At 37.3% G+C, this 27,865-nt stretch overlaps 1 protein-coding gene across 4 annotated transcripts in view; it reads right to left on the bottom strand.

Annotated features, from left to right (window-relative positions):
• The window catches only part of RNF17 (ring finger protein 17), a 114,478-nt gene that overhangs the window by 21,706 nt on the left and 64,907 nt on the right, over window positions 1–27,865 (bottom strand). For all 4 annotated transcript variants that reach the window (XM_020915136.2, XM_020915143.2, XM_070471609.1 and 1 more), the window contains 8 exons: window positions 26,412–26,532; window positions 17,392–17,622; window positions 16,591–16,741; window positions 16,343–16,461; window positions 11,260–11,350; window positions 10,128–10,243; window positions 8,229–8,518; window positions 6,349–6,512 (listed from right to left, as the gene is read on the bottom strand). In XM_020915136.2, the coding sequence (XP_020770795.2) occupies window positions 6,349–6,512; window positions 8,229–8,518; window positions 10,128–10,243; window positions 11,260–11,350; window positions 16,343–16,461; window positions 16,591–16,741; window positions 17,392–17,622; window positions 26,412–26,532 (1,283 nt within the window). The remainder of the gene's footprint in view (window positions 1–6,348; window positions 6,513–8,228; window positions 8,519–10,127; window positions 10,244–11,259; window positions 11,351–16,342; window positions 16,462–16,590; window positions 16,742–17,391; window positions 17,623–26,411; window positions 26,533–27,865) is intronic.

Below are 27,865 nucleotides of genomic sequence, written 5' to 3'. Positions count from 1 at the left end.
ATTTTACTTAGCATAATGTCTTTAAGGTCCATCCATTTTGCCACAAACCACAAAATTTTTTTCTTTTTTATGACTAACATTCCATTCTATATATATACACATCAATTTCTTCATCCATTCATCCATCAATGGACATTTTGGCTGCTTCCATATCCTGGCTATCATAAGTAATGCTGTAATAAACACAGGGGAGCATACTATCTTTTCACTTAATACTCCTGTTTTATTTGGATAGAGCTGGATCATATAGTAGTTTCAGGGGCTTCTCAGGAGGCTCAGTGGTCAACAAACCACCTGCAAAGCAGGAAACCCAGGTTTAAACCCTGGGTTGGGAAGATCCCCTGGAGAAGGAAATGGAAACTCATTCCAGTATTCTTACCTGGGAAAATCCCATGGACAGAGGAACCTGGTGGACTATTGCTACTGATCATGGGGTCGCAAAAGAGTTGGACACAACTCAGGGACTAAACAACAACATAGTAAATCTTTTCTTACTTTTTAGAGTGTCTTCCACACTGTTTTCCACAGTGGCTGTTATCAATTCACAGTCCCATAAACTGCATATGACGGTTCTCTATTCTGCACATCCTCATCAGCACTTGTTGCTGGTGATCTTTTTGATAACAGCCATATCTAACAGGTATGAAGTGATTATCTCACTGTGTTTTGATTTGCATTTCCCTGAAGATTAGTGATGTTAAGCATCTTTGCCTGAGTATATTGGCCCTCTGCATTTCCTCTTTGGAAAAATGTCTATTCAGTTCTTCTACCCATTTTCAAATCAGGTTGTTTTCATTTTTATTGGGGTATAGTAGATTTAAAATGTTGTAATATTTTCAGGGTTTCTTTTTTAATGTTAAGTCCTATGAGTTGTTTACATACATTAGCTATTAATTCCTTATCAGTCAGATCATTTGCAAGTATTTTCCCCCATTCAGTACATTGTCTTTTTCTTTTGTCAATGGTTCCTTTACTGTGCAAGAGTTTTTAAGTTTCATTAGGTTCCACTCATTTATTTTTGCTTTTAGTACCTTTGTTTTAGGTGACAGATCCAAAAAAATATTACTGCAATTTACACCATAGTGTTTGGCTGAGGTTTTCCCCTAGGAGTTTTATAGTATCCAGTCTTACTCTTAGGTCTATAAACCACGTTGAGTTTATTTTTGTATATGGTGTTCTAATGTTCTAGGGAATGTTCTAATTTCATTCTTTTACAGTTTGGTTTTCCCAGCACCATTTATTGAAGAGACTGTCTTTTCTCCATTGTATATTTTTGCCTCCTTTGTCATGGATTGACCATTAAGTGGCTTTATTTTTGGGCTTGAGTTTTATGAGTTCTTTATATATTTTGTCAGATATATGATTTAGAAATATTTTCTTTTATACAGTAGGTTGCCTTTTCATTTTGCTGATGGTTTCCTTTGCTGTGCAGAAGCTTTTTAGTCTGATGCTCACCTTGCTAATTTTTGCTTTTGTTGCCTTTGCTTTTGATATCACATCCAAAAAATTATCACCAATACCTTAAGGAAGTTATGGCTTATGTTTTCTTCTAGGAGGTTTATTGGCTTCTGGTCTTATGTTCAAGTCTTTATAATCTATTTTGAGTTAATTTCTGTGTATTAAGATAATAGTCTAGTTTAATTCTTTTGTATGTGGCTGGTTCAGTTTTCCCAATACCATTTATTGAAGAGACTGTTCTATCCCCAATGTATATTCTTGGCTGTATCATAAATTAATTGTCCATATGTGTAGTTTAATTTTTAGGCTGTTTATTCTATTCCACTGATCTGTACATCTGTTTTTATGCCAGTAACATGCTGTTCAGTATTTTTTCCTGATAGCTGGACATGTTCTGTGTAAAAGGCCTTCAGTAACATGGCAGGAAGGTGTGGGAGAAGGGGAACTGTTCTACAGTTTTACAGTTAGGTCTTAAGTCTTTCATTGAGCATATGACGTCAAACTTTGAACTTCACAAGTGTTTCTCAGTCTTTTGTTCTCCCCTCCTTAAGTAGGAGATGATGGACATAGTGGCCTGGAGTTGGGTCTTCCTGTGTGGAAGTCTAGAGTTAACTAGAATTGGGTAATTTCCTTTCCCCATGTCCACTTGGCTCTGATAATAGGCCCTGATGAACTACTTTCTCCTGAGTGCAGGCCTTATTAAGAACAGAATGCTCTGGCATATTTCAAAGTGTACTCCATCTCTTATGGCTCCAAGAGGTTTCACTTTGTTCAGCTTTTTAGTTATTGATAGGATGGTGTGGCAACTTCAAAACTTCTTAAATGTGGAACCAGAAATGAGAAGTCCTCAACAACCCGTTTTTTATTTATTTTTTTGGACTGTGAATTTTATTTTTATTTATTTTTATTTTTTTCATGTTGGCTACATATTTATATTTTTTATTATTTTTTCCATTTATTTGTATTAGTTGGAGGCTAATTACTTGACAATATTGTAGTGGTTTTTGCCATACATTGACATGAATCAGCCATGGATTTACATGTGTTCCCCATCTCGATCCCCACTCCTGTCTCCCTCTCCATCCCATCCCTCTGGGTCTTCCCAGTGCCCCAGCCCTGAGCACTTGTCTCATGCATCCAACCTGGGCTGGTGATCTGTTCACCCTTGATACTATACTTGTTTCAATGCTATTCTCTCAGAATATCCCACCCTCGCCTTCTCCCACAGTCTAAAAGTCTGTTCTGTACATCTGTGTCTCTTTTTCTGTCCTGCATATAGGGTTATTGTTACCATCTTTTAAAATTCCAAATATATGCATTAGTATACTGTATTGGTGTTTATCTTTCTGGCTTACTTCACTCTGTATAATGGGCTCCAGTTTCATCCATCTCATTAGAACTGATTCAAATGAATTCTTTTTCATGGCTGAGTAATATTCCATAGTGTATATGTACCACAGCTTCCTTATCCATTCGTCTGCTGATGGGCATCTAGGTTGCTTCCATGTCCTGGCTGTTATAAACAGTGCTGTGATGAACATTGGGGTACACGTGTTTCTTTCAGATCTGGTTTCCTTGGTGTGTATGCTCAGGAGTGGGGTTGCTGGATCATATGGCAGTTCTATCTCCAGTTTTTTTAAGGAATCTCCACACTGTTCTCCATAGTGGCTGTACTAGTTTGCATTCTCACCAACAGTATAAGAGGGTTCCCTTTTTTCCACACCCTCTCCAGCATTTATTGCTTGTAGACTTTTGGATAGCCGCCATTCTGACTGGCGTGTAATGAATGGTACCTCACTGAGGTTTTGATTTGCATTTCTCTGATAATGAGTGATGTTGAGCATCTTTTCATGTGTTTGTTAGCCATCTGTATGTCTTCTTTGGAGAAATGTCTGTTTAGATCTTTGGCCCATTTTTTGATTGGGTCATTTATTTTTCTGGAATTGAGCTGCAGGAGTTGCTTGTATATTTTTGAGATTAATCCTTTGTTTCTTCATTTGCTATTATTTTCTCCCATTCTGAAGGCTGTCTTTTCACCTTGCTTATAGTTTCCTTTGAACAACCCGTTTTTTAAACGCTTTCATTTTCACACTTCAGTTTCTAAATAGTTTCAAGAATAAGGGACGTCAGTAAGTTATTTCTGTTATCCCAACATACTGAAATTAATGTATCACTGTTTAATTGGGCTCAAGAAAGCCCAAGGTAATTAGCATTTAAAAAAACTGAAATAGTAACTGATCTCCCCTTCTTCCTGGATGAGTGAGCAGATGATGAAATAGTGACATCAACATCCTTGAACATATCCAAGTGGGCAGTGCTTGGCTACTGCTCCTGTTTGAAATGATGCTGTGTTTTGGTTGTGGTCCAAAGCTTTGAAGTGCCACTTGGCATCTCCTTTCTTCCATGAAGCTCTTAACCATTCAGATATGATGGAGTTGGTCAAATACTACTTAAGTTGAGTCCTGCTTGCCTCTCCTCAGTCATCTTTGTATGAATCCAATGGTTGTGTTTTATTTTTTTAATCAGTTTTTAGCTGACATTCATGAAGAACAGTGAATACTTAGAATTATGCCACTAAACAAAGGAAATCCTATCTAAGAAGGTGTATTTCTGTACCAGAACTGTGTCATAACCATCATTTGGGCCCTCTGCAGGAAAAGCAGATTCAAGTCTCAAATAATGCCTTTTTAACTATATCTTCTAGTATCACAGATGTAGGACAGTACTGTATCATACCTCTATGAATGTAAAATATCTTGTAGCTGCTTTATGATAATGTAGTAGTGACCATGCTTTATCAGATCTGTTTTTAATGATGTTATTCTAGAATGTTTTCTTTCCAGATGATGACTGAGAAACATAATTTTAAGAAATGGTGCCAGGTACCACAACAGTAACAGAACTTTGTTGTTTTCTGAGGTTTTGTTTTTTTACCTTTTTTTTTTTAATGGAGTGTGCTGGATGTTTCTATAATTTTGTTCAGATGATTGCAGAACTTTGAAAAGCTGTTGCTGCTACTGATGCATAACATACTGCTATTGGTTTTTTTATATAAATAAATAAATATAATTTGAGTTTTTGGAAACTTTGGCTGTGCTGTCAACTTTGGAAAAAGTATCTGAGTTGTACTGTTGGGTTGGCATTGTACAGAAATTAACAGCCATATTGGTCTAGAAACATTTAATATAATTTTTTCCATTTGTACAGGGGTAATGCACTGTATTAAATATATTAGGTCTTACCTACATGGGTTTGATTACAGAAACTAATAAAGTATTCTATAAATTAAAAAAATATAAAAACTGAAATAGAACTGAGTAAAAAATATTATACATTATAGGTAATTAAGGTAAGTGCATGGGTATGTTGTAATGTTTATTTTTTAATGTGGATCACAGGATAACCTTGAAAGATTATAGTATCAAAATAATTTAAAATAAATTTTAAAAATAGAGATATTAGAAAGTGTGAGAAAAATACAGTTCACCACTATCTTGTTTATTTGGATTTCATATATGTAAAATTCATAAATTATGATAACAATGAAAACTGAATTTCAAGTTACTTTTATATTAAAGAAAAAGGGTTATTTGAACAATTCAAATGTATGTGAAAACGGACTTATCTGCTTATAAACATACGAATCTGTTAAGTATCCATGCATCAACACCTAAATACTAACCCAAAATTTGAAACCATTTTAATTCTATTTAACATGTAAAGTTTGTATTCCAGCACATAAAGCACAAGACTTAGATCAGAAATTTAGGAATCAGAGGCTTAGATATGAATTCCAGCACCACCACTCACTGACAGGTTGACTTTGGGAACATCACTGAACATAAGTTTAAATTTTGTTACTGGTAAAATGGGAATAATAACCTACATCTATGATAGTTGGAGGTAAACAATAAAATATAAACAAATACACTCATGTGAAAAAAAGCTTAGAAACCTAAAGTGTTATGTACTATCAGGTATCATCATCAAATAGATAATAATCTCCTGTGCAAGTATTAACAAAAGACTTCTTAATTTTTCCACCCCTCCTAAAACCAAAATCTTTACAGGCCAAATGTCTCTTGATTTCATTGCTATACTTGGTAAGTACAACATAAGTGGAGGCATTTTCATCTATATTTTTACATACAGTTTTTTTCAAAGTACAGTTGATTCTTGGACAACACAGGTTTGGAACAACACAACTATGAAGGTCCATTTACACATGGATTTTTTTTCAATAAAAACCTACTACAGTGCTATCAATACACGGTATCAATATCAACATCAATATCAATATCAACAGCTATCAGTATCAACAGTTGGTTGAATCTGTGACACAGAATTGTGGATATGGGAGAACGGAATAAATTATACTCAAATTAACTACACAAAATGTTGGTGCCCCCAGCCTCAATGTGTTTAAGGGTCAGCTGTACGCAGCTCTTTTTGAAGATTCTAGGTGAAACTCAAGTACTATTCTCAGTATTCTGGAAAGGTAAATTAACCCTTAATGTGAAAGGGTAAATTAGGAGTCCCATAAACAAATTTGTGAAGGTGATATAGAAAATACTGGAGAAGCAGTTGTTTTACTTAATACCATATACACAAATAAGGCTGACAATTATTAAATAAGTGGCACCATTAAAATATCAGTGGCAAAATTCTTCTCAGGAAATTTTTTTTATTATTCAGGTTAATAAATATACTTGAAAATAAAAAGAGAAATTCTTATTACAAATAAATATATAATGTATTTAACTGATTTGCCTAAACGAATGAACTCAATAAAAGATGTTTTAATCACAATTTCATGTCTTTCCACTTAAAAGATCATTTAATGTTATAGCATTTAGCCTTCAAATAGTCACAAAAGAATGTCAGACTCACCCTGATAGTGCTGCCGATGACTTCCATTACCTTGCCTCGATACCACATAGTATCTGATCCCCTTACTGCACAAGCTTCTCCCTTTTCCCAGAAATAAGGCTCCAAAAGACCAAGGCATTTTAAATTACTTTGAATTTCATCCATCATTTTTGTTAGTTCAAATTCTGAAAAAATTATTAAAAATAGAAAGCATTTAGGAAAAATTCCCTACCATTCTCAAATGAAGTCATCATCAAACTTCAGTTACTTTACCACGTGTGTGTGTTAGTCCCTCAGTTGTGTCCAACTCTTTATAATCCCATGGACTATGGCCTGCCAGGCTCCTCCATCCATGGGATTCTCCAGGCCAGAATACTGGAGTGGGTTGCCAAGTTCCTTCTCCAGGGGATCTTCCTGACCCAGGGATCACACCTGGGTCTTCCACATTGCAGGGAGATTCTTTACCATCTGAGCCACCAGGGAAGTCCCACTTCACCACTTAGATAACATTGAAAGGAATTAAAATCAGTCCCTACATAATAGAACTTTAATACAAATCTAATTCGGTCAGTAACTTCTCTATGTTTCAAAACACACTACTGACTAACAACATGTAAATTATTATTCTGATCTCTGGTTATAAACTCAAGCATTATTTTAGAAGTGCAAAAATCCATAAAACTCTAAACACATACCCAGATAGCCCTAATATAAAAGAACTAGTGCTTTAAGTTAACATCATTTTGACAGCACACCTAAGTGAAACAGAACACAAGTTATATGTTATTTGATGCTTAGATACAGCATAATACTGCAGGTATAAAATTAAAATTCTAATACTGCCACTTTCAATTAACTGGCTCATTATTTCCACAATAAATAAATATCCTCATAACTTATACCAGAAAGGGTAAGCTTTGGTGTCAGTTCCTGTAACAGTTCAGCTGTGAGTTCTTAAACATAAGCCTCAGTCTTGGGGAGGGGCTTCCCTGGTGGTCCAGAGGTTAAGACTCTGCCCTTCCAATGTACGGGGCATGGGTTCAATCCTTGGCTGGGGAATTAAGATCCGACATACACTCCAGGGTGGCCAAAAAAAAAAAAACACACACCAACTCTCAGTCTGTTCTTCTATAAACTAGGTGTACTAGTGCCAACCCACATTATCAATATCAGGGGATTGAATGGAAGGCATCTGGCAACCAGTTCTACCTATGATTATTTGTACACATCAAGAAAGTTTCTGGGTTAAGTACTATTGCTAGAGGTCTGAAACACTACTCACTTCTAGAATTGCCAATTACACAGATTTAGTCTGGTTCTCAAATTAAAAAACAATATTTAGGACTTTAACAAATGAGACAAAAAATTTCAACAAATTCATAGCCCCCATACCTCTCTCCATAGGTGGACTTACTATGAAGCTAACAGAGTCTAAGTACTGTGAAAGCTAGAGTTGCTGTGAGTTATTGAGTGTTCTGGACACAATCAAGTTGTAGAAAGAAGTGTGAGCACATAAGTCTAAAGAGGTTTCACAAATGGCCCTGAATCTCCAGTCATTGACTGTGATTTCTTTTCTCATTCTAAATGAATTCAAACTTTTGTATTCTTTTTTCTTACAGAGCCTATAAACTTGTTTAAAGGAACCACCTCATGCTCATCTTAGGCCCAACGTTTATCCGTTCCCAATGTCTCAATGATTTTCATGTGCTGGGCATTGTGAAAAGCACTTTTTGTATATTGCATTTAATCCTCACAATAACTCAGTGAATGAAAATAAGGTTCAGAAAGGTTAAATATCTACCCAAGGTTATTTCAATCCATGTGGATCTTACTAGAGAATTCCCTAGTGGTAAAAGCAACGATTTTTACAGAATAATTCTATATAAAGTGAAAGTTCTTACCTGATAATTTAGGTACCACAAATATAGTTCCATCATCACCAATGCAGCTGACTACTGCCTCAAATACTTTCTGGTTAGGAATAGCTGGTGGTTTATAGCATCCAGTGGTTCTTGACTCTAGAATTTTCTCCCTAAATTCAGTCACCTTGGGTTCACTGATACCAACAGCAGCTTTCTTGTCAGGGTCAGAGTTAATCTTAATACACTTAGTAACCACTGATTCTCCTTGTTCCTGGGGGATTTCCAGAGACTTCTGGGATAATGAATGGCTATTATCTAATTTATTAATTCTGTAACACGCAAGAAAGAATAATATGTCCAACCATGAGCAAATAAAAATATTCTGGGAAAACAATATAAAAAGAATCATTCAAATATACTTGAAATGTAAAGAAAACATTTTGCTCTAGTTTAGGAGATCCTATTTGTTACATAAAAATGAGCACAGTTTAAGTTGTAATGAGAACTATTTTAAATTATGAATGAGCTTGTTGAGAATAAAGCAATAGAATTTCACTTAAATGCATTAAATTACCATCTGATATTTACATGCTATTCTCTCTTAAAATCTTCTATTACGTATATCTCAAGTACCACACAATTAATTAGTTGTTACTGGGAAATACAACAGCTTCAAGTTGATTTTAATTTAGCCCAAAGGCAGATCAATACATGTGGCAAGTTAACAACATTCATAAAATAATGCAAAGATAATAAGTCCCTTAAAAACACCGTTTTCTCATATTATTCAGATATTAAGTATTAGTGGTAACATGCTATATTCACTGATAATTGTTTTACTTCCTGTTATTCTCTTCCAATTAAAAAAACCTACAAAAATATCCTAGAAGGAAATACAAACATTGTTGATGCTAGAAAAATTATAGATTTTTGTTTTTTCCATTTTCCTGTACTTTCTTCTAAAAGGAAATGAGCACTTATAAAACAGTTACATAATTTCTCAACAAACATCCCCAGCCTTGAGATAGTAGTTTTACTGCCAAAAAATAGAATATTAAATTAGTGGCAGATACTGTTGGTAATATTAACTTGCCCAGCACTTTTCACTTTATCATTTCCTGTAGCAAGGAACTGTGTTAGCCTGCAGTCAGTCAACACAAGACTAGCTGCAGAGCCTGGCTGCTTGCCAAGTCAGCATCTACTACATTGGCCAAATACCTTGGGTTCTGCACTATTTCTGATCTCTCATTCTCTTTCCATTTCATTAAGATTGGGGTCCTGATCCAAGTAGGGTAAGAGATAATAATCTAAGATGAAAAAAAGAGATCTGGCCACGAATGGCAGATGGTTGCTACCTAGAGCATGTATTTACAACTCTAATCTACTTCTACCTCTAAAAGGAAAGAGAGAAAAAGAGGATATTAGGGCTACTACAGTTAATAGCCTGATCCTTCTCCTCTGGGACCAAAGTACTTAAACTCCAAACTTAGTACCTGAAAGGATCTTTACATGTATATATTGTTCAATTACTTTTGTTTTGCTACCCAATTCTACTCATTTTCTACCTATTTCACACAAATATATTTGATATAAACTTACCAGAATTTCTAACATGAAGTTTAAGTATTTCTGTCTAAGCAAATGAGGTTAAATAGCACAGATTTGGTACCCACTATATAATTCTCTTTTCCTTTGGTTTAAAGTGTAAACGCCAGAGCAAAGGGGAAAGTATAAAAGCAAAAATGTCAGTAGGGATTTAAACATTCAGCAGTCTTGAGTGAATTTATTTGTAAGTTGGCTCCTCAGGGTTAGGTTATATATAAATCATTTTCAAGAACAAACGAGAGGCAATTCAGGTTGAGCACACACAGATATAAAGATTTACACAGGCAAAGAAGCAGCATCCATCACAAAATATTTTTTAAAAACAGTCTATACCTTGTTTCTCTCAAAGCCAAACCCTTTTTAATCAAATATTTAGAAACATCAACACGCTCTCCTTTTTCATCTCTGCAGAAAATTTTCACAGGTAAGGGCCACATTGTATTGTTTTCCTGCAGTGATTTAAGAGCAGAATAAATATGAGACTCAAAAATGCAACTTCTTATAAACATTACACTTTTCACAGGTGTTCCCTCCACATTTCTCCATGCCACAAAGAAAAATTTCCAAGCAAGTAATTTTGATCTCTGAACACATCAGAGGGAAAATAGCATGGAAAAGAGTCAACAAAGAAAGACAGTTGTTTTATGAACTCTATCATGAACACTTAACAGTCAAGGTGAAGTTTACCAAAAAGAGGAGAAAAATGGATGACTGAAAACTTTTTTTTCCCATTCCAGGTTGAAGAGAGGAATATACCCTCAGTTACAAGCTCTCTATTCTCCTAAATTCTTTGTAAGTTATATAACTAAACTATTTTTTCCCTGGTGTGCCTTTTTTTCCCTGTGAAAAGCCAAAGAAAGAACTACAAAACATATATTCTGCTTTCTGTGGAATTACAAAAGGGGGAAGTACACACAGGAAAAATAAACATAAAATTACTTATAAGAAAATTCTAATCATTAATGCAATAAAATGGATCAAATTGCATTACTGCAATAATGTATCAAATTAAAAAAAGGTTAAGGAGGCAAGAAATACTTCTTAAGTGTTCTGAAAAGATTTATCCTATATATGTATCCTTTCTCAAATCCATATTCAAACAAACATCTTTTAGACATACAGTTAATATGATTTCACTAGAAGCCTAACTTTCCAATTTGTAAAGAATATAAAAAATTCCCAAATGGCATTAACTTGAAGACCAAAAAAAGGTTGCAAAAAATGTCCAAACAGGAAATTCTCTGATGGTCCAGCAGTTAGGACTCTGCACTTTCACTGCCAAGGGGCCCAGGTCTGACCTCTAGTTGGGGAACTAAGATTCCATATGCCATGTAGCCAAAAAAATAAAACAAAACAAAAAAAATCCCAATAGCTATTATTTTCTCAATAAAATAAATGGACCTGTACAAAACACCAATGAAATAACCAGTACATATCTATTCTACCTGTTCACCTTGTCACACACCTGTATGATAATGGTTGCTACAGCTCCAGTGAGGTACAATGAGAGGCAGTCACAGGCTGTCGCTGTCCACTTGTCACTCCCACCTGTTGGTCTAAAACAAAAAAATGATACCTTGTCTTACAACAAATAGTATAGGATAAAGAAACATAAAAGAACCATCATATACATATATATTTGAATCAACAACATACATAGTGAGAAATCAATTTAAACACGGCTTTGTGTTATTATCTTAAATTTCTTCCCCATTTTCATAGCCTTTTGTTCATCCCTCTAGTCTCCTTACAGCCCAAATTACATGCTAAGTTATTTATATACATCTGTTCTGAGGCTGCACTGAGAACTCTTAAAATTTAAGTATGCTTTAAGTTTTCTAAAGCTATTATATACATTTCATATATGCTGGAAAAAAGTGAAAGTTAGAAGTGTTAGTCGCTCAGTCATGTCTGACTCTTTGTGACCTCATGAACTGTAGCCTGCCAGGGTACTCTGTCTGTGGTATTCTTCCGGCAAGAATACTGGAGTGGATTCCCTTCTCCAGGTGATCTTCCCGACCCAGGGCTAATTACACCATAAACTCATAGAGCAGGGATATATGTTATGTGTACATACATTTGACCCTTGAACAATGCGGGGTTAGGGGTGCTGACCCTCCATGCAGTCAAAAACCTGTGTATAACTTCACAGCTGGCCCTCCATAAGGCAGTTCTGCACTCAGATACAACCAACCACAGATGTGTCACTAGTGCCAAACTACGTATAAGAGGACCTGTGAAGTTCAAACCTGTGTTATTCAAGGGGCCATCTGTATACTATGTGTTGTATGTTTTACGTGTATTGTGTCTTAGTCTATCATATCTCCAATGCCTAGGATAGTTCACAGCACACAGAAGGCACACCAAAAATTCTTAATGAAAATACAAATAGAACAGCCCCTTTGTAGTAATGATTCCTCTGCCCAAATAGTTTTGAAAGATTTTTTCTGGAATTTAAAGCTAATATGAATTACTACTCATGAATATTAGCTTCATTTATAAAAATTATTTTTAATATTCATGGTAAAAAATGTTCAATAAATACTTGACAGATCAATGAAGAGCAGAATATCAATTTCATCATCTATTTTAGTTTGCAGAGTGGAAACTGAATGACTTTAGATGTTTCTAACCATCAAATCCATGTCCACAGAATAAACAAGTACCCTTGGAGGATGGCACGGCAACCCACTCCAGTATTCTTGCTTAGGGAATCCCATGGACAGAGTAGCCTGGTGGTCTACAGTCCATGGGGTCACAGGGTCAGCCATGACTGGAGTGACTTACCTCATATGCACTACTAAAGGGATATGGAGTTTCATCAGAGTTGCCCCATCCTCTGAGTAAAGAACCAATCTGGCCAATCCTTTTCACATTAGATGGTTTATGTGAGTGAACTAATGACATCAACTGTGTATGTAGTTTGACCAAATAGGATTTAGCAAAACTATTTATTATGAAGCCCAAACAGTGCTCTTATCAGCTAAGAAACTTATATCATCAGTGACTTCTTGAATTAGTTATGGTTTTCTATTTATGATGATATACAGGTAATATCAGTATACACACAACATTAAGGTTTTCTATGACCTATTATGAACATACATTTAAAAATATTAACTTTTGAACATCTTGCATGTCGCATGATGTACTCTGCATGTAAGTTAAATTAAGCAGAGTGACAATATACAGCCTTGATGTACTCTTTTCCTAACCTGGAACCAGTCCATTGTTCCATCATGTGCAATGCTGGGGTGCATGAAGCACAAGCTAGAATCAAGACTGCCGGGAGAAATATTAATAACCTCAGATATGCAGATGACACCACCCTTATGGCAGAAAGTGAAGAGGAACTAAAGAATCTCTTGATCAAAGTAAAAGAGGAGAGTGAAAAAGTTGGCTTAAAGCTCAACATTCAGAAAACGAAGATCATGGCATCCAGTCCCATCACTTCATGGCAAATAGACGGGGAAATAATGGAAACAGTGACAGATTTTATTTTCTTGGGCTCAAAATCACTGCATATGGTGACTGCAGCCATGAAATTCAAAGATGCTTGCTCCTTGGAAGAAAAGCTATGACAGACAAACCCAGACAGCATATTAAAAAGAAGAGACTTCATTTTGCCAACAAAGGTCCGTCTTAATCAAAGCTATGGTTTTTTAGTAGTCATGTATGAATGTGAGAGGTGGACCATAAAAAAGAAAGCTGAAGGCCACAGAATTGATATCTTTGAACTGTGGTGTTGGAGAAGACTCTTGAGAGTCCCTTGGACTGCAAGGAGGTCCAACCAGTCAATCCTAAAGAAAATCAGTCCTGAATATTTGTTGAAAGGACTGATGTGGAAATTGAAGCTCCAATACTTTAGACACCTGATGGGAAGAAGAGACTCACTGGAAAAGGCCCTGATGCTGGGTAAGACTGGAAGGCAGGAGGAGAAGGGGAAGACAGAGGAGGAAATGGTTGGATGGCATCACCGACTTGATGGACATGAGTTTAAACAAGCTCTGGGAGTTGGTGATGGACAGGGAAGCCTGGCGTGCTGTAGTCCATGGGGTTGCAAAGAGTCAGACACAACTGAGTGACTGAACTGATGGAATTGAAAACTTAAAAATGGTAAATTTTATGTTAGTGTACACTTTACCACAATAAAAAGAAATCTATACAAAAAGATTTCTCAGAAGGGTAGTAAAACATAGTGGTTAGTATGCTGTTTCTAGAACTGGAACTCTTATAAACCCAGTTCAACAGTTAGATGTATTACTCTGGATTATAAAATATTTAACCTCTTAAAGACTCAATTTCCTTGTCTTTAAATAATACATTAGTCATAGCTTAAAGGTTTGTTGTGATGACTAAGTAAAATTATGCCTGTTAAGGCTATTAATACATGGTCCAGATATGCATAAGGCTATTATTCCACTCTTGAAATGGTGGTATTCCACTGTAGTCCTTAAGTCATCTGATTCAAGGTGTCTACAGGAATGCATTCTCTACCATATTGGGTACGGTAAAGGGATTGATAGAATTCTGTTCTATCAATGAACAGAGGGTAGAGCCTCCACAACAAAGGGTAAAAGGGCAGCATCAAGAAAGGTAGGAGAGGCAGAGACACATTCTTGCCAGGTAAAGACCCACACCCTAGCTGCTGCGATCCATAACCAGGAGGAATCACAAAGATATGAGTCTCTTCTCTGAAGAGCCAGGGACTCGAGCTCTACATGAGACACCGAAACCCCTAGATTCTACACAGGACAGATTCCCAAAACACCTGGCTTTGAAATCCAATAGGGAATGTGACCAGGAAAACTAGAGAAGAGCAGAGAACAGAAAAATTGCTCTTAAAGGGCCTGTGCCCAGACTCAACCTAAAAACAAGTGCAAAAACACCACACTGAAAAGTGCAAGGACAACATATGAAGAGGACCCTCTTACTAAATCTTAAAGCATCTGCTGGAGAGACAGGAACCAGCTGGGATGTCTCGCAGGGATGGAGACACTGGCAGGGACTTTTTTTGTTATCTCTGGCTACCTTGCTCTTGCCAGTACTGGAAGTCTCCCTCTAACCTGTCAGTACCAACAGGTCTCCCATGCTGAAAGCCCTGCCCACTCCACTCCTGAGCCTCAGGTGGACCTCAGAGCCACCCAAACAACAGGGCTGTCTACCAGTGCCCAGCTGCTGCTGCAGCCCTGACACCACAGAAGGAGATACCCACAAAGGGGTCACCCCTAGAGTGCCGAGCTGTGGTGGTCAGGCAGGATCGTGCCCCTGAGTCCCACTGGGCATCTCCTATATAAGGCCGCTCTGCCAAGACTGGAAGAGACAATTGATTTACCTACTGTGTAGAAACAGACAGAGAACTAGGCAAAATGAGACAGGAATATGCTCTAACCAAAGGAATAAGATTAAAACATCAGAAAAAGAACTAAACAAAACAGAGATAAGCAATCTCCCTGATAGAGACTGAAAAGTAATCATAAAGATGCTTACCAAACTCAGGCGAGGCTTCCCAGGGGGTGCTAGTGGTAAAAGAACCCACCTGCCAAAGCAGGAGATACAAGAGATGTGGGTTTGATCCCTGGGTTGGGAAGATCCCTTGGAGGAGAGCTTGGCAACCCACTCCAGTATTTTTGCCTGGAGAATCCCATGGACAGAGGAGCCTGACGGGCTGTAGTCCATGGGGTCACAAAGAACTGGACACTACTGAAGTGACTTAGTACACATGCAGTCTCAGAAGAAGAATGGAAGAACACCATGAGAATGACAACAAAGAGACAGAAAGTTTAAGAAAGCACCAAACAGAAGTTGTAACTGAATGAAAAATGCACTAGAGGGGTTCAATAGCAGACTGGATGAGGATGAAGAGCGAATCAGCAAGCAGAAGACAAAGCAGTGGAACTCACCCAGACAGAGCAACAAAATGGAAAAAAAAAAGTGAAGATAACTCAAGGGACTTTGGAGGCAACAAGAAGTGGAATAACATTTGCATTATAGGACTCCGAAATGAAGAAGGAGAGAAAGGACCAGAAAAATTATTTGAAGATAAAGTGGCTAAAATTTCCCTAATCTGGGAAAGCAAACAGATACCCGGGTTTAGGAAACCCAAGAGAGTTCTAATAAGATGAACCCGAAGGATTACATCAAGACATATTATAATTAAAGTGGTAAAAGCTAAGGATAAAGAAAAAATCCTAAAAGCAGCAAGAGAAAAACATCTTGTTATGTATGTATATGGGAATCCCCATAAGGCAGTGAGTAAACTTTTCAGCAGAAACTTTATTTTTTATTCCTATCTTCATTTGTGTCTCAAGTTTGACAGTTTGAATTCAATCTAGATACCTGTCACTCACCTATCTCTATCTCCTTAATACCACCAAAGTTTATGTGCTTCATATTTTTTCCTTCCTGCTTCCCAAAACCTTAAAATTAACTAGATCTTTAGGAAAATTTCAGAATATGTCAGCAAAATAAAAACAGATCAGAATCCAAAAAGAAAAATATTTAAAATCATATTCAGTAATGAGAAATTTTACTCAGCTAAAAACTACCTTATATCAACAAGAGAGCATTCCAAAGATAATCTTCCCATTGTCTTTAGGTTTTCTTGAAGTTCTCTTAAACAGTTAATGTTCACTACTAGTTCAACACCCACATCATACAGCAAGACCTATGAAAACAATAAAACGTATATGGAAAAATAATTTTTTTTTTTTGCAAACTGAAAAGCGTAATAAAAATTGCATGAAAATACAAAATCCATTTACTTTCTTGATTATATTTTTAATTCTGCATTTACCTCTACCAATGTGTCAGTAACCATTCTGATGATCTGGCCCCTTCGCCACTGATTTTTATCTGGGATATTAACAGCACAGTGCATATCACTTTCCCATTTAACAGGTTCCCATTTTGAGTTTTCATAAGCAGCAACCATCTTTTCTCCTAAACTATGTGAAGAAAAAAATTTTTTACTTCTCTGAAACTTTCTTTTAACGTACAATTCTCTGACCTCCCCCACCCCACCCCCGTCCTTGTTCTATTCCAAACAAACTGGATGCCTCCTTCCTTGAGCACCTGAGCACATTTCTACTGCAGGGTCTTGAACTAGCTCTTTCCTCTGCCTGACATGAGCTCCCCCCAGGCATCTGCAAGGCTCGCTTCCTCACTGCCTTGAGGATTTATCTCAAGTGTCACTGACTCTGTGAGGTCTTCCTGCCCAGCTGCTTTATTTTTCTTGTCTTCATCATTTCCTGCTGTAGGTAACTTTCTTTGTTCACTGTCATTCCCTCTACTAGAATGTAAGCTCCATGACTGCACAAACTTGTCCATGTTTTTATCACTGTATCCACAACAGCTATAATACTGGCTGTCAAATAATAGGTGCTCAATAAGCCTTTGTGGAATATAGAAATCTTAATACAATAAAAATAATCAGTTAATATACTATTTGTATACTGTTAACTAGTTTTTAAGTGACTATTTAGCGGAAATAATTTTGTACTTTTAAAATTCTGCATTTATGAGTTCTAGATCTTTGAAATAAAATACAGAAAAGAGAATAACTATATGCACAATATGTTTTCCTTGGATGTTATACCTATGAAGCAAGTTTTCTGTTAATAACCACTGAACATAGATCTTCTCAGGAGACACTATATTGCAGATGTGCACAGGCAGTTCCTTATTATAAAGTGACTGCAGATCCTCACTAGGTAGAGATTTTGCAAATAGAGGATTTATTAAGTTGTTTACTTCATTTGAAATAATTTCTTCTGGAGAAGGATCCCATACTTCAATATGCTTTTTAGAATTATCTTTGAGGGTATATCTGAAAAAAAAAAAACCCAATCCATTAGCAATATGAATAGTTTGCAAAATATTTACGTTTGTATTTGGTTAGATCTAGAGATGAACAAGTTTTAGTTATGATTCACTGCTTTGCAGTTTTTATATTAACAGCAATTTTAGTCTTTTTTAAAAAGAGTTCTTAATGACTAACAAAGGGCCAAAAGGAAAAAAACACGCAAAATCCAGACTTCCTACTTTAAAAACAGTTTAAAATACCAAGTGTGCTAATAATTTCATCATTCCTTATTGATATTTTGTACTCACAAAAGAACAGAATTATTCAGGATTTTTTTGGGTAACTTGAATATTTCTCTTTGCCTAAAAGTTATCAAACTGTTTGTCAATGAGATACAAGTGGGAAACAATTGTTACTTTAAAATCTGTTAACAAGCAAAATTACTGAATTAAGTGTTTAGAATGTTTAATTAATCTGAACAGTTCAGAATCTAATCACAGATAATTAATGGCAAAATTTCTTCAAAGGAAAAATCTTAAGTTCTTTCATAATAAACTGGAGATTGTGCTAACCAGAGGGACTAAGTTTTTCCTTCTTAATCTACTGGGTAGTTTTTGGTCCTTATTTGACATGAACTCTGAGCCAAAACTAGCTACTCTTGCCTTCTTGAATATCTTTAGTTCCTGGTTTTTCTCTAATCTCAGTTTCCTGATCTACCATTTTTCTGGGCTTCTCTCTCCTGTAAATGATAATGCTCAGAGTTGCATGTTCATCTATGGAGATTGAGATGATTGATGAAAATCATGGACTCATTTATCATGTATATGTTCACTCCCCATCTGAATCACCCAATCAGGTCTCTCTCGATGCTCCAGACCCTGATATTCATTCCTCTCATTCAACTAATATTTACTGGGTACATACTGTGAGCCAAGAGTTCTAGGTTCCAGAGATACAGCAGTGAACAAAATAAGCAGAGTCTAGTCCACCAGGATCTTATGGTATTATGATAGTGAGTGATTACATAATTACACAAAAAATAAATTACAAAGAACAAGGGCATAGGCCAATGAAATCTAACCTAGTCTTGGAGCTGGAGAAGGTTTCTCTGATTAAGTGACATTTCAATTGAGATTTTAAAAGGACAAGCAGAAGTTAGGGAGGCATTCCAGAAACCAAAGGAAAAATATGTAGCTTTGACATAGTAAAGTAATAGGACATGGCATGAACCTTGAAGCACACAGGGGCCAGATTATTTGGGAAACATTGTTTTATTTTATAAAGGATAGTGTGCATGTATGATACAGGTGACCTCAACAGACTAGACTGTGGGACTTCACATTTCCTTTCTTCTTACTCCTTAGGCGCTCAGGGAAAACACTGATCAAGGGAAAATACAATCCTCTGGAGGAGGGCAAGGCAACCCACTCCAGTATTGTTGCCTGGAGAATCCCATGGACAGAGAAGCCTGGTGGACTACAGTCCATGGGGTCACAGAGAGTCGAACACAACTGAACAATTAACACACACACAGAACAGATACAATGGAAACAGTAAGACTGGTTGTGGTCTGCAGGAAAAAGCAATCTGGGTACTGAAGGGCAAGGAAACTGACTGGGGCTGCCAAGGTGGGTTTGTAATAACTGGTTCCCTGGGAAGGTTTGCAAAGCAATGTGCCTCCCCTGCCTCAATTATTTTTAATCAGAGGACAACTGCTTTACAATATTGTGTTGATTTCTGCCATACATCAACATGAATCAGCCGTAGGTATTCACATGTTCCCTCTGTCCTGAACCTCCCTCCCCTTCCGATCCCTCTAGTTTGTCACACAGCTCCAGGCTGAGCTCCCTGCACTATATAGCAACTTCCCATTACCCATCTATTTTACAAATGGTAATGTACATATTTCAATGCTACTCTCTCAATTTATCCCACCCTCTCCTTGCCCCACTATGTCCATAAGTCTGTTTATTGTACCTGAGTCTCTATTCCTGCCCTGCAAATAGGTTCATTGGTACCATTTTTCTAGATTCCATATATATGTGATAATATACGGTATTTGTTTTTTTCTTTTCTGACTTACTTCACTCTGTGTAACGGGTTCTAGGTTCATCCACTTCACTACAACTGACTGAAATGCATTCCTTTTTATGGCTGAGTAATATTCCATTCTATATATGTACCACAACTTCTTTATCCATTTACCTGTTGACAAACATCTAGGTTACTTCGATGTCCTGGCTATTGTAAATAGTGCTGCAATGAACACTGGGGTACATTTTTCAATTATGGTTTTCTCAGGGTATATGCCCAATAGTGGGACTGTTGGGTCATATGGCAGTTTCATTTCTAGTTTTTTAAGAAATTGCCATACTGTTATCCATAGTGGCTGTATTAATTTACATTCCTACCAGCATACAAGAGGAAAAGTTTCCGTTTTCTCCACATTCTCTCCAGCATTTACTGTTTACTGTTTGCAGATTTTCTGACGATGACCATTCTGACGGGTGTATGGTGACCTGACTGTAGTTTTGATTTGCATTTCTCTAATAATGAGCAATGTTGAGCTTTTTTTTGATGTTTATTAGCCATCTGGATGTCTTCTTTGAGGAAATAAATGTCTGTTTAGGTCTTGTGCCCATTCTCTGATTAGGTTGTTTGTTTTTCTGATGTTGAACTGCATGAACTATTTGTGTATTTTGGAGATTAATCCTTTGTCAGTTGCTTCATTTGCAATTATTTTCTCCTCTTCTGAAGGTACTCTTTTCATCTTGTTTATGGTTTCCTTTGTTGTGCAAAATCTTTCAAGTTTAATTAGGTCCCACTTGTTTATTTTTGTTTTTATTTCCATTACTGCAGGAGGTGGGTCATAGAGGATCTTGCCGTGATTTACATCAACATTTTCAAAAGTAAGTATTTTAACTTAAATTAGTTAAGATCACTGACTCCTACTCTCATTTTTTGGTCTAAGTATTCCAGGGGCTTGGCTAAGGGGAGTTGACTTTGAAACACATTTAGTTTGGATCTAGTGGGATACAGTTTTGTGGTTAACCACCACTTCCCTGTGGAGTTACGCTACTGCTAGCCATCTTGGTATGGAATTGGATTCCAGAAATACTCCTAAGACCTTTAATGTCACAACATGAAAATATAAAGCAGATATACCACTATGAGGAGGATGCTGGAGACAAAGTATTTAATGAGTACAGTGAGGCACTATATGCCTATTAATCTGGTGTAACAGTGCTTCCTTTTTATACTTAAACATGTCCCAGTTTGGACAAAAATTAGGGTTACCCTATTAAAAAGTGAATTAAATCAAATCAAGACATTAATAAATATCAGTTTAAACTATATTAAATATTCATTAAAATAAAATTTGAAGTGTCTTGAATATTATATACATAATGTATATATAATATATATGTTTATATAAGGTATATAAGTAAATATTTTGCAGGTATAGTGATGTAACAGATTACAATCTCAAGAGACAACCCTTAATCCTGCAAAGAACAGGGCTTTGAGGAGAGCAGCCGTAAAAGGTGTATTCCCTCCAGCAGTCCTTAAATCTTAACAGAATGACAAATCACCATATTCTGACCAACAGACCTGTTCCAGGAAGCCCTGACACTTGATGCAATGCAGAAAGGGGGTGCAAGCAGGCATCTTTAACACAAGCACAGGTGCCCATAGGAACCAGAAAAGTGACTAGAATGAGTGCAGTTGTGAGGGGGCACATTGTATGTAGGGAAGGGGAAACTTATGGGGAGCTTTCTTTTTTTTAGTTTATTTTATTGAAGTATAGGTGATTTACAATGTTATGTTAATTTCTGCTGTCCAGTAAAGTGATTCAGTTATACATATACATAATTTTTTCATATTCTTTTCATCATGGTTTATCCCAGGATATTGAATATAGGTCCCTGTGCTATATAGTAAGACCTTGTTTATCCATTCAATATATATTAGTTTGCATCTGCTAAGTGGGGAGCTTTCTGTTTACAAATTTGGCACCAAATTCCACTTTGAAGAAAATGCCTGAGGCCAGTTGAGGCTCTCCAGTCATTGGTGGCTCAGCTGGTGAAGAATCCACCTGCAATGCAGGAGACCCTGGTTTGATTCCTGGGTCAGGAAGATCCCCTGCAGAAGAGAGAGGGTACCCACTCTAGTATTCTTGGGCTTCCCTGGTAGCTCAGATGGTAAAGAATCCACCTGCAATGTGAGAGACCTGGGTTTGATCCCTGGGTCGGGAAGATCCTCTGGAGGAGGGCATGGCAACCCACTCCAGTATTCTTGCCTGGAGAATCCCCACAGACAGAGGAGCCTGGCAGGCTACAGTCCATGGGGTTGCAAAGAATCAGACACGAGTGAGCGACTAAGCACAGCACACAATGTACATATAATACATAAAAGAAATAATAGTCACCTAAAATTAACTATGAATTTTAGAAATTTACATGACACTACCAATAACTGAGCTATGGTTCTAAAAAAAACTTTAAAAAATTACCAACAAACAAATTTCAATCAACCACACTAGAGAAAAGACATTTACTTTTCTGTTCTCTCCAAAGGAAATATCACTAAATCTGCCATTTCACGTGGTAATCAGTATACAGTTAAAAAATCTGTAAAAGTATTTTACAGATGATTCTGAATTTTCTAATATTTGTAGTATTTGTCAACTTTTGAAAATCTGTAATTTGTTGATTTCTTTTAACAGTCTACATAAATGTTATAATTTTGCATACTTCTCCTGAATGGGGGCCTCCCAAATGTACAAACTTCAGGCTGACCCATGAACCATGGATTTGCCTGTGAGGAGTACAAGGCTGAGCATTTGGGAGTGAAGAATCATGCCTGTCTCTCTCTTTACCTCCCTTCCTTAGCTACTGACACGCCTGCTCCTGAGGCTACATCATGTGAGCCCTGCGGTCCTCCGGCCAAGGGCATGACCCACAGCTCACCAATCACTGCACAGTGCTTTGCGTCCTGGGGATCCTTCCTCTGCTTTAGCAGCCACAGGACCTCACACGACATGCCCAAAGTGGGTGTCACCTCCCCTCTCTGTGTGTCGCCTCCACTCTACCCACAAGCCTGGGTCCTGTTCTCAGCAGAAGCACCCAAGATGTCCTTCAGTAAGTGACTGAATAAACAAACTGATACAACCAGACAATGGAATATTATTCAATGCTAAAAAGCAATGAGCTATCAAGCCAGAAAAAGACACAGAGGAACCTTAAAAGCAAATTACTAAATGAAAGAAGCCAATCTGAGAAGGTTACATACTGTATGATTCCACCGTGAAAAAGACACAACTATGGAGGTGATAAAAAGATCAGTGTTTGCCATAAGCTAGAGGGGACGGATGGAGAAGGAAATGGCAACCCACTCCAGTATTCTTGCCTAGAGAATCCTGTGGACAGAGGAGCCTGGTGGGCTGCTGTCCATGGGGTCTCACAGAAGCAGATGCGACTGAAGGACTTAGTATGCATGCATGCATTGGAGAAGAAAATGGCAACCCACTCCAGTATTCTTGCCTGGAGAATCCCAGGGACAGAGGAGCCTGGTGGGCTACAGTCCATGGGGTCGCACAGAGGCGGACATGAAGTGACTTAGCAGCAGCAGCAGCAGAGGGGAGGGAAGAATGTGAGGCTCTCACAGATTTTCAGGACAGTGGAGATACTCTGTATGACACTACAGTTGTATATTCAAGCCACTACATAATGTCCAAATCCACACAATATACATATAGTAACCCAAACTTTGGACTTTGATGATTCTGACATGTCAAAAGAGTTTCACTGTTCCTTGTAAATACACTACTTTCCTGCTTGATAACAGTGGGGAGGCTGTGTCTATGTGGCAGAAGCATAAAGGAACTCTGTACTTTCCACTCCATGTTCTGCACCTAAAATGGCTACAAAAAACAGTCTATTTAACAAAATAAAAAGGATGACAACCCTAAATATGAAACATGTAACTATAAAACATAAGGAGAATACACAGGAGAAAATCTTTACAACCTTGGCTTAGGCAAAGATTTCTCAGCTAAATACAAAGTGCCTGAATTGTAAAAGAAAAAATTGCCAAACTGAACTTCAAAACCAGAACCTTCGGCTCTTTAAAAGACACCCTAAGAAGCCAGATTGGAAGAAAGTATTTGCAAAGTACATGCCTAATGAAAGACATGTCTAGAATATATAAAGAGCTCTCATATTTCAATAATAATAAGCAATAGTTTTTAAAAAGGGCAAAACATCTGAAAAGATACTTCACCAAAGAAGAGATACAGATGGCAAACAGCACATGTTAAGATCTTTAATGTCATTAAGGAAATTAAAATGAAAACCACTATACTCCTATAAGAAGGGCTAATATAAACATAAAATGACAAAGCCAAGTGCTAGCAAGAATGGAGAACAATACAACTCTCATAAACATTTGGCAGGTTCTCATAAAGGTAGAAATAAATTTACCTTACAAACAGCAATTCTGCATACATACATATAGCTAAACAAACACCTGTATGCAAATATTTACGGCAGCTTTATTCACAAAGTTTCCCCAAACTGGAAATAGCCCAAATGTCCATCAATTGGTAAACATATAATATTATGGTGCACCCATACAATGGAATACGAGTGAGCAAAGCAATGAGAACTACCGGTATAGGCAACATGACCTAATCTCAAAAGCATTATGCTAAATGGAAAGGTTGTTGTTGTTTAGTCACTCAGTTGTGTCCCACTCTTTGCACCCAAATGGAAAAGCAAAACACAAAAAGGCCAAGTGACTCCATTTATATGAAGGTGTGGAAAAGACAAAACTATGGAGACAGAAATTTGATCAGTAGCTGCCAAGGACTAGGTATGGAGGAAGGAGACTCACTACACAAAGAAACAAAGTGAACTTTGGGGAGTGACAGAAATAGTCTGCAACTTGACTGTAATGACAGCTGCATGATTATATGTGTTTATCAAAACTCATAACTCTACCTAAAAAGCGTGAACTTTTTTTATTGTGTATGTTATATATTTCAATAACCCTATGTAAAAAAAAAGAAAACTCAGTCCAATACATTTAAATATTTCTTCTCCTTTCTCTCTCTCCTGTGCTTAGGACCTACAGTGGAAAAGGCCAGCCCTCTCTTCTACTTCTGGTTCCATCAGTATTGGGTGGGGGTAGAGGCGGGGAGGAGGGAGGCAGAGCCAGACCACACACTGGCCATGTCACGGCAGACCTCTGCTGGGTGTCGCTGCTTCTCTGGCATACCCTGACAGGCATCACTGTGGGTGTACTCAAATACTGGCTTCCTTAAGGGCTGTGTGATGGAGTTCTTCAGGAAATCCCTTAGGAGCCACTGCCCTGCACAAGTCCCTACCATAGAAGAACTGCTGTGTCCTGACTTCAAACCCTCCCACCTTTCTTACCACCACTCTCCCCTTCTGCTTCTGGGTTGCCTCAACCATAGGCCTTTTAACCAGGACAGGCCTTTTAACCAGACCTGTCCTGGGTAAAAGCACAATGGTCAAGCCTGGTTCCCCTTCAAAGTATCCACTTGCACCCAGGAAAAATTCCTATTTCTCCAGATGAGAATGCAGGCTACTCTACTGTTTTGCTCATTCCTACCCTGCCGTTTCTCTCTGATCCTCTTCACAAACGGTTCAAGAGGCCATCTAAGCAGACATCCCACCTAAAATAAAATGTCAGTCTCCTTTTCTCAGATGCACCCTTTATCTCCAGGAACCATTCTTTTTTTTTTTTTTTAAGTGCTCAAAGTTAGTTTTTAATGTTTTCACAGAAGCAAATGATAGGACTTGAATCTAAGACTTCTGATTCCAAATTCCATAATTTCCATTACACTTTGTACCTATATCATGTATCCTTCCCCTTCACTTGGAGTTCTGTTTCTTCTTCCATCCTGGTCAGAGCCTTAGTTACATCAAGTACCAATCTGTAGACACTAGACACAGCTCTAAAATAAAACCCCCTTCCAAGGATAGTTGCATATTAACCAAAGGGCAGAGGAGGTAGGCAATAATGCATCTAGACTGAGGAGAGGAGCCTGTGGCCCCAGGCATCAGCAAAGTGTTACAGTCAGGAGGTAGGGGGAGCTGGAGGTCAGGGATGTGACTAAAGCTTTCTGTACCTGGGGTACAGTCAATAACCTCGCCTAAGTGCAGAACAGTGTGCTGGCCTGGAACAACTTCTTGTGTCCAAACAAACAAACAAAAACCCATACACATCAGAATAATACACAATCTGAAAATCTGTTCTTTTGGTTTTAAGTCCTGCAAAATGAGTGGTAAATCAAAGATCTGTGCATGAGTCTCTGAGTATATGTGGTTATATGTCTGTATGAGGACAGATGTCTATGTCTAATGGAGGCTGAGGAGCAGACTTAAGGGAGGGAGGGAAGCAGGCTTGGGAGAAAAGACTGTTGGACTTGGAATATTTAATTCAGGTTTTAGCGTTGTTAGAGTAATAAGACCTTATATACTAATTAAGTGGGGCTAAAATGATAGTGAGACTATAAAAAGCAAAAGCATCTTTAGACATAGACATCTGTCCTCATCCAGGAACCATTCTTGTTGTAGAGCCCCGTAGGAATGAAGAAAAAGCAACTCTACTCCCACCTAGACTAAAGACTCCAGTTATTTTTTCTTCTCATTTTACTGACCCATTAACAGGGAAAGACTCCTGTCTATAGTCTAAGCAGATCTCCAATGGAGAATGATATGCCAGTTTCCCTTTTTGTGAACAGTGTTACATATAAACTAAAAATAAAAGTTTACAGGTCCACTTACCCTACTTCATAAGATGCTAAGCCCTCTTTGACTAGCTGGTCATTAATACTGGTGGGAATCATTCCAGGAGCACCAAGAAAATCAAAAAGTTCAACTAACAGCACATTATCTTCCAGAATTTCTGTAAAAATATTAAGACGAGTTTGGGGAAAGAAATAAATACATCACAAAATATACTAAATGAAGCAATTTTAAAAACCTGAGAACTTAATTTCCTTCATTTTGCATACATGAGGCCTCCTGCTCAATAATATCCGTTTCTCTCTAGGGGTAGATACATCACTTGTCATACATGAAAGAACTGCCAATGTTAATAAAATTTACATTTTAGGTTATTATGTACTATATTCTATAATAAACCAAAAGCAGCTTGAAGCTTTTAGATTCAGAGAAAAACACAGTGACATATATTAATTGCAACAGCATTCTGTTGTGGTTTTAAACTGTTTTACTGGATTCTGCGAAGTTCCAGAGGGCAAAAGATATAAATAAAAATTAATCCAGGCCAGTGCTTATTTGTGAAGCTTTACAGCTTTTCTAAGAATGACACACACACATGTGCATGCACACACACACAGAATGACACAAAGTTTCAAACAACAAAAACTCAACCCAGAGCATTAACTGGAATTTTCCCCCCTCCTTCTGTTTTTAGGACAAACCATCTAACTTTTTACCTGCTTATTAGGTCTATTTCCTAAACAAAACAGGGAGTCAGCTTAGGGTAAAGTTACATCTCATGTGCCTATTTGCTTATTTTGAGCACAGAGAGGTTCTCTGTACACACCTGAAGGAGTGAGAGAAATTTCTTTAAGAAACACACACTTCTATGCATTGAGATCAGCTAATGTCTACACTCTATACAATAGTAGCTGACAGGTGCAAAGAGAATGATGATTCCAAATGAAAAGATAAACTATTATCAGCAGTAACATCCTACATTGCCTAGCCATAAGAATACTTGTTGGAAGGCTTTTTTCCCCCAAGAATTTAAAAATCATTCCTGACTACTTTTTAATGGACCAGATATATTATCTAGAAACAAAACGCTAAGCAACTCGGAACCTTCAGTAAAGTCCAAGCTCCTCACTTTTCATCTTCTATGTTCCCCTTAGCACTTTGATTTCATACTTTCCTTGCACAAGTTCTTTATTCCAGAGGGCCAACTTTTCCTGTGTTCCATATTTTTACTATCTTACCTGCTCTGCTCCTAATTAAATGTCCTTTGCTTTATAAGATAACAACATATACTAATCTCATCACTGTGCAGGTTGATAGGGAAAGAGTCAAGTGGGGCCTTCTGTCACTCCTTAAATCAAATACACTACCCTTGTGCTCAGATATTACTGGCATAACAATTAACTGAGAATGAAAAAGGGAGAGTCAAGAAAGAAATCCGAGTTAAGTCTTCATGGATTAGCCTTGGGAGGAGACATTAAACAAAGGAGCTAAAA

Source organism: Odocoileus virginianus, chromosome 8, assembly GCF_023699985.2.
Source record: "Odocoileus virginianus isolate 20LAN1187 ecotype Illinois chromosome 8, Ovbor_1.2, whole genome shotgun sequence".
NCBI lineage: Eukaryota > Metazoa > Chordata > Mammalia > Artiodactyla > Cervidae > Odocoileus > Odocoileus virginianus.
This window is presented reverse-complemented; position numbering and strand designations above follow the sequence as displayed.